The sequence below is a fragment of the Erythranthe guttata genome, chromosome 11 (assembly GCF_056151865.1).
Source record: "Erythranthe guttata isolate IM_541 chromosome 11, IM_541, whole genome shotgun sequence".
NCBI classification, from domain to species: Eukaryota; Viridiplantae; Streptophyta; class Magnoliopsida; order Lamiales; family Phrymaceae; genus Erythranthe; species Erythranthe guttata.
In genome coordinates this window covers 2145154-2152500 of record NC_142543.1, presented here as the reverse complement: position 1 = coordinate 2152500, position 7347 = coordinate 2145154, and the positions used below count along the sequence as shown (strand labels likewise).

Here is a 7347-nt window from a genome sequence, read left to right as displayed (position 1 = left end):
AAATCAGCCATGGGGTTAACATTAAACAGATCCCACACAAACGACGCAAAGTAACGATGAGTGTGTATATATAGTACGAGTCTTTATGAAGCTGTTCAAGTTATTTACCAAAAAAAAAAAAGCAGAGCAAGTGAAAAGAATGTGGGATCGAAATAAATAAAGTCACTTATCCTCCGATTTTCCGTCAGCACAATATCGGCTGCTGAAGGTTTCCAAGAACCGACAAATTATTGATTCTATACCTAGTCCTCGGATTTTTAAATGTGAAATATTTAAGATTAAATTATGTATACACACGTCACATTGACGTATCATGAGAAAAAGAATAATCGACGTGCTTTGATTTGGTAAATTTCTGTAAACAAGTCGTTATCTGAACTTAGGCAGTTGAAATCTCAATCTTCTTGATCTGCTTCGATACAATTTCGGATGCAACTTCAGTATGTGTTCTGGTATGAAATCGTGCCTCGTCAATATACCCAAAACTGGAACCTGCAATGAGCAAGAATGTAATTTTAATTAGTTTGTTCGGAAGAATGACCATAAACCAGAAATATCGAACTCAACGGAATCTGATTCTTGTAAACTCACCCCCGAAACCATTGGAATTACCAGCAGGTGCCTTAAACCGACTTCTCGGAAAAGTATCAGGGCTTTGGCTAATGACATTGTCTCCAAAACAGTGTACGGTGATTTGTTAGTAAAAGGATGCAAATCGACATACATTTCCATCTCTTCTTCAGACAATTCCACATCCTCAATCCGATCATCATGCCCCAAACCCTTCTTTGCAAAATCATCGGCCGTTAGCTGTAAAAACGCGTCCAACCCTAACGGTGCGGGATTTCTCAGGAACAATTTCTTTTTCAACAAAGTGACGAGATGTGATCGGAGGATCAAACCGAACAGCACAGGGGAGGAACAAGTCGGAGGCTCGTCCACCACAGGAAACCCGTTATGCCCTGTGGTTTTGAGTACATGCACTATATTACCGACTTTTTCGATGCCTTGAAAGGTTTGAAGTGGGCCTGTAATAACATCACCGACAGTCAACTGCCTCATGTATGGCTCTGCGTGAGATTCTAAATAAGGGAAGCCCTTCAAAATCATGATGAGGTCGTAAATATTCGCGTCAAATACATCGCCCACGGTTTTCGAAATAAGGAGAACGAGCATTATAAGTGGGAGGAGTAACAGGTTATCTGTTAGTTCGAGAATAATCACGCACAATGAAACTGTCATCCTCATAGATCCACCGAGAAGCGAGGCAGAACCAAGAACTGCAAAAAGGCCATGGTTTAAAGTCGAGGTGGACCCTACGTACATTCCGAATAAACGCCCATAGGCTGCACCTGTCAAAATTACTGGCACAAAAAGACCTGAAGGAACCACAATCCCGTAGCTGAAACTGCTTAGGAAAAAGCACGAAGCGAAGAATATAAACATGGACGAAATGTGAAACTCGGTGTCTGTATTTTTGCTGAAGAGGTTTTTGATTGCGTCGTCGTTTGTGTTGAAGAAGAGGCTTGCCAGATCGTTATAGTAGCCAGGTGGACACTGAAACTTCTTGTAGTTTCCGGATCGACCAATTGTCGGGCAAGGCTCTGCTGTATCGGCTGGGCATTGATGACAAGATGCAACCCATGGTAGTCCGAATAGAAGGCAAGAAGTGCAGAGTGAAATAACGCAAGCCAATAGTATCTTGTAAGCAATCCCTTTCCTGGTACAAAAGATAAAGAAATACTTCATTTGCTAATAACATTGTAAATCTGATCCAATTGTTATAAGCATAGTGTGAAAAACTGAAGCACTTACTTGTTAATAATGTCGTAAATCTGGAGAATTTTATTGAGAAGAAGATTGTAAATGCTTCCTAATATGCCCCCTATAACGGCAAGAAGAATAACAAGGGGCACATCCCAGAGGTGGTAAGAAATATTTGCAGAGGTGACGTCGTACATAATCAGACCCCCTTTGCCGAATAGTCCACATTTACCTCTCAAACAGACATCGATAAGAGCCCGGAGGACTATGGCAACAACAGCAGTTGTAAAGAAAGATCTCCATAACAGAGCACTTCTCCACCTGGATGAGAAAGTAAAGATTAGATAACTATATATAGAGAATACAACATTATTAACTATTATCCAAATATTAATATTATAGGTAGTACCAAGACGCCATTTCCTCGAAAGCAAATAGCACACCACCAACTGGAGCACGAAAAGCTGCAGCCATCCCTGCAGCAGATCCACATGTCACGAGATCTCTCCTATCACGATCGTTTTTGAAAACCCGTAACCACTTCCAAGTCAAACCAAACTTCTTTGAGCCACCCTGGCCCAATATTGCAGCTATGCAGGCACCGGTATGGACCATTGGCCCTGCTTTTCCAATATGAAGAGATGAGGACACAGCTAATATGCTCCCAACTATCTGCATATGCATACATGGAGAACTTCAAATTTTAGAAAATTTAGAGAGAGAGAGAGAGAGAGAGAGAGAGAGAGAGAGAGAGAGAGAGAGAGAGAGAGAGAGAGAGAGAGAGAGAGAGAGAGAGAAAGATGCAAAAAGTACCTTGACAAGCAGAGTTCGTAACGAAAATATTGCAGGTGCATCAATGCCATTCAGGTAAGCCTTAACCTCTGGTATACCAGAACCAGCAGCCTCGGGTGCTATGAAAGCAGTGATCAAACTCGCTAACAATGCCAATGAAAAATTTGAAGCCGCAAACACAGTGAAAGCCACACCAAACCTGCCCACATTTCAAAACCGAATAAATATGCAAGAGTATACGCACCCCAAAACAGAAAATGGGCAATGAGACAAGGGGGGGAAGTGAAAAAGTGTAGCACTTGCAGGAAATCGGACTATGATCCTAGCAAAACTAAAAGACACGTAGATTTAAATAATCATATATTATGAAGAGTTAACTGACGCTCGATAAGATAAACACATTTCAGAAACATGTGGATCCAAAAGTTCAAGACTTTCTTACCTTCTATGCAGCATCATATATGAGGTGATAACAAACTTCATGCCAGATATATTCTCAATGGCAAGATTGTTGAAGAACCCGATGAGACTCACAATAAGTCCAATAAGTAAACAAAATATCCATTTCATCGATATATACTGGAATATCTCAGTCTTCCCCCTACCCCTCCAGTCTTGCTTGAAAAAATCATTCTCAATAATCCTGCAGGCAAAAAGTTCGGTAAAAAAAAAAAAAAAGAAAAAAAAAAGGTAGATGATTTTCAAGCCAAAATATAACATAATTGTGTCAATTGATTAATAAATAACTCAAGACAAAATGGAAAGATAATTATATGTTAAGCTTCCTTTAGACATACTTATTATAATTAGATTCAACGAAAAATTTGAAAATCCAGAAAAAGAAAATCGATAGCAAGTTGTGTGATTAAAGAGAAAAAAAATCGAATTGAAGTAACTTGCAAGTCGAAAATATCCTGTAAATTTGAAGATCAAGATCAACACCTTTAGTATAAGGTCAAATTATTTTCTGCCACATATCTTTGGAGTATTTGAATACTGCTAAAATACAATTTCAAACATTAATCCCATGGTTTGTTGAGAACTTTCCATCCAGTGCAGAATAATTACTGTACACTAACGGCTCCAACAAACCACTCGTGAACATCAATTATGCGTTTCACGTGTTTTTCCGCCAAAATTCACAAACTATTTCCCCAATTTTCAGATTCAAAAACATAATCACAATTCATAAATACAGCATCTCTCTCACACACAGTCGCACACACATCAAAACACACACAACACGCACGTATACACACAGCAATTGAGTTCAAAAAAAAAAAACGAGAATTGCGCGGATAGATTACAATCATATACACGAGAGAGAAAAAAGTGCGCAAGGCATACTCGTAATCGAGGCTCTCGACGGGGCAGAGATTGGAACCGACGACGGCGACCTGCGAAGTCGAATTCGACCGCGATCGCTGCAAAAGCGGCGGCGGCGGCGGTTGATCCTGCTGCAGCAGCGGCTCCCGCAGCGGCGGCGGAGACTCCACATCCGCCGCTCCCCAGCCATTCGGAACCGCCATTATACGATCAGATAAGCCGTTGCTATGTTGGTGGAAGCACAGCAGAGAGTTTCTCCCTTACTGGTATCAATACTGAAACGTACCTGCTCGACCCTTCGATTTTATATTATTATTATTATTATTATTATTATTATTATTATTATATTATGATTAAATTAAATTAAAAAATAGGGTTTTATATTATTTTTTAAAACAATTTATAATTTTACCTTAATTGTAATTCATGTCTGTTAAGAAGACTAATTAGAGTCCACTTCTATATAATATATAATATATATATATATATATATATATATATATATATATATATATATATATATATATATATATATATATATATATATATGTAATTCTTATGTTTTTATATACAATATTATATATAAAAAAAAATGATTTTATTATTGGAGTGACAATGCTGCAGTTACTAGTGGATATATTTAATGCAGTCTTTCATTAGTTATCACTTATCATCTGCCCTCTTTCATTTGATTTGATTTTATTTTATTTATATATATTATTTTTAAATATTTTTTTAATCATTATCTACTCAAATTCACATGTACAAATATGTAAATGTGAATATTAATAGGTAAAATAATTAAGCTTGAATTGAAAACTTGATCTGGAATTAAATATTATTAATTACTCCTTGATAGAAGAAATTTTTAGTAAGGGAGTGAAGAGATTCCAATGACAAATAACCTGATCTGTAATTGGATCCATGCATTTTACTTTTAGTAGGGTCAACTATGACTTTATAATATAAATAGAAATTCAATTAAAAAATTACTATACTGAAATATAAAATATTTGAATATTTAGTTGTTGGATTAATGCGATCGTAATGGAACAGTCAATGTAAATCTCGGATGAATAAAGAGACTCTAAATTAGGAACTAGCCATAGATAATTTTCTATATAAATAAGTGTATAAAACCCTGTTAGGGTTACGTTTTTTTTGCACAATCAGTTATTCATATTTATACTCTCTCGAATTCTCTCTTTTTTTACTTTTTTTTCAGTCGTCTTGTTCATCTCCGTCGGCCCTAAATCCGACGATAAGTGAGCTTTTTCGTTCTGTACGTAGACTCTATTTATTTTACAACAAAAGTGGACCTAGAAATTATTGTGAATAGTTAATTTTCCCACTTGTAAAGTCTTCTGTCTTTATTTAATTTAGAGATTTGTTTGTATTTAAGTGACACCCAATGATTCTTAATTAATTCACGTGATGTAATAGTCGTTTGGACCTTAATTATATAGTCTATGTTTCCACTTGTTGCCATGATAATAGACTATTGAGTGTGTTCCACTTCTTGTTACATTTGCATTTAGATGACATGATTTTTTACAATTTAATGATATATCTAATTGGGTCAGTCTAATTGGCATATAATTTATTTACCTACTGAGCCATGAGCCTGATTTAGAAAATTATTACTATAAATGCCTAATCACCTTCAAATAAGGTTTAAGTCCGATAAATTAACTTCAGCCCAATCAATGAGGTATAAATAATGATGTAATTCATTTGTTAAGGGACGTTCTATGATCTAAGCAATTGAATTGCTCGTATTCTCTCAACTGTTTCTACTAGCCGCACATCTGACTTAGTTTACGTATACTCTGTTCGCAGGAGTCTCAAGACCATCTTGCTCGTGAGCCAGTGACCTATGTTGTTCCTCCAGCTCAGCCTACTGCAACTAATAAAGGTGATCTAATTTTACCTTCATTATAATTATAGTTCATAATAATAAATTCGACATTACAAAAATTAGAAAAAAAAAAATCATGTCTCGATTAGAAGAGGATCGATAAAGTACAATAACTCGAATAAAATGGGTCGAATTGGTACATCATTGATATTCATGGGTCCATACGAAATTAATGGGATATGTGAATGTGACAAATGAATTTAATAATATATTTTCTTTTTTTGAATAAGTTAATAATAGATTGATTGTGACTACAATTGTACAAATAATTAAAAAATAAAATAAAATCATGTTTTGGATGACATGAAATCGCATACGAATAAACAACAAATAAAAGAAAAATATTGTGGTCCTTTATTTATTTATTTATTTATTTATTTATTTTATTTTTTGGGTTTTTGTTGATTATTTCAAGTGACTAATAATTAAGTGGAGAATGGTGGCAGCCGGCAGGGCAGATAAAGTAGTTGTCCCCCTTGCCTAAATTTATATTGGAGTAACTCTAAATAAATTTGGTTGGTATATTTTTAATTGATGACATATATAATTTTTTATTATTATATGTTATATTCTTTAATGTGAAAAAAAAATTGAAAGTATGAAAAAAAAAAAATATATATATATATATATAATAAATGGATTTTATTTTTATTTTGGGAAATAAGGTTTTTTGTATTTAATAATATAAAAATTAAAATAATATTATTCCGAGATAATAGGAGAAAGAAAAAAAAATCCCAGGCTGGACTTTGGTACTTTGTTGGCTGACTAAATGGGCAGCTCTTTTTTTGGGCTGCATATTATTATTTAAGTTTAGCCCAAATAATTTGGGATAATAAATTAATTATTGTAGACAATGTGGTAGAGTTAGGCCCAACAAATTAATTATTTCAACACAAATTATTCGCCGTATCATTTTTGTGCAAATTCAAATTTATTTTACAGAAAAATGAATTACATGAAATTATAAATAACATACAGTTTACCTTATATTTAATTTTATAATAAGTATCAAGCATATATAATCTAAGGGTAAATTACGGCACCTCATAAGGTAAGGTCAAATTTAAAAAACACCCTTCTGTTAGGATAATTACAAAAACCTCCGATAACTATAAATCTTCTTATACGTCCAGCCTCGCGGTGTCAAAATTTAGTGGAATCTTCTAGATTATGTGGAATATTCTTTAATTTATACTCGTTTTACCCCATTCGAGCTCCATTTTGAAACAACATGATCATAAGACACGTCTATTGACTTGTAAATATCAGATTGTGGTACATTAAAAATTACATTTTTACATAAAACGAGTACAAATTAAAGAACATTCCACGGCATGTAGAAAATTATATTGAATTTAACTTCATAAAAGTGGACATATAAGGAGAATCATAATTGAAAAATGATTGTAATTACCTAATCATAACAATTATTTTCGTAATTTAACATTAAATTTGGATTCTGTAATTTACCTAGAGCCAATGCATTTGAATTGCTAGGGCCCAAAATATGCACAATAATACAAGGTCAAATCTGTAATTTTGTC

General features: G+C 34.4%; 1 protein-coding gene across 3 annotated transcripts; it reads right to left on the bottom strand.

Annotated features, from left to right (window-relative positions):
* Nucleotides 1–131: 131 nt before the first annotated feature.
* LOC105960672 (Voltage-gated chloride channel family protein) lies at nucleotides 132–4192 on the bottom strand. Of its 3 annotated transcripts, none has more exons than XM_012984864.2 (7): nucleotides 3904–4192; nucleotides 2999–3199; nucleotides 2578–2755; nucleotides 2174–2436; nucleotides 1816–2085; nucleotides 592–1720; nucleotides 132–492 (listed from the first exon to the last, which is right to left on the bottom strand). In XM_012984864.2, the coding sequence occupies exons 1-7, from the start codon at nucleotides 4083–4085 to the stop codon at nucleotides 370–372; spliced, it is 2346 nt and encodes a 781-aa protein (XP_012840318.2). In that variant the 5' UTR covers nucleotides 4086–4192; the 3' UTR covers nucleotides 132–369. The 3 variants fall into 3 exon arrangements, with proteins under 3 accessions (XP_012840318.2, XP_088681308.1, XP_088681307.1); XM_088825182.1 differs by lacking the exon at nucleotides 3904–4192 and adding an exon at nucleotides 3499–3559; XM_088825181.1 differs by lacking the exon at nucleotides 3904–4192 and adding an exon at nucleotides 3354–3505.
* Between the last annotated feature and the right edge of the window lie 3155 nt (nucleotides 4193–7347).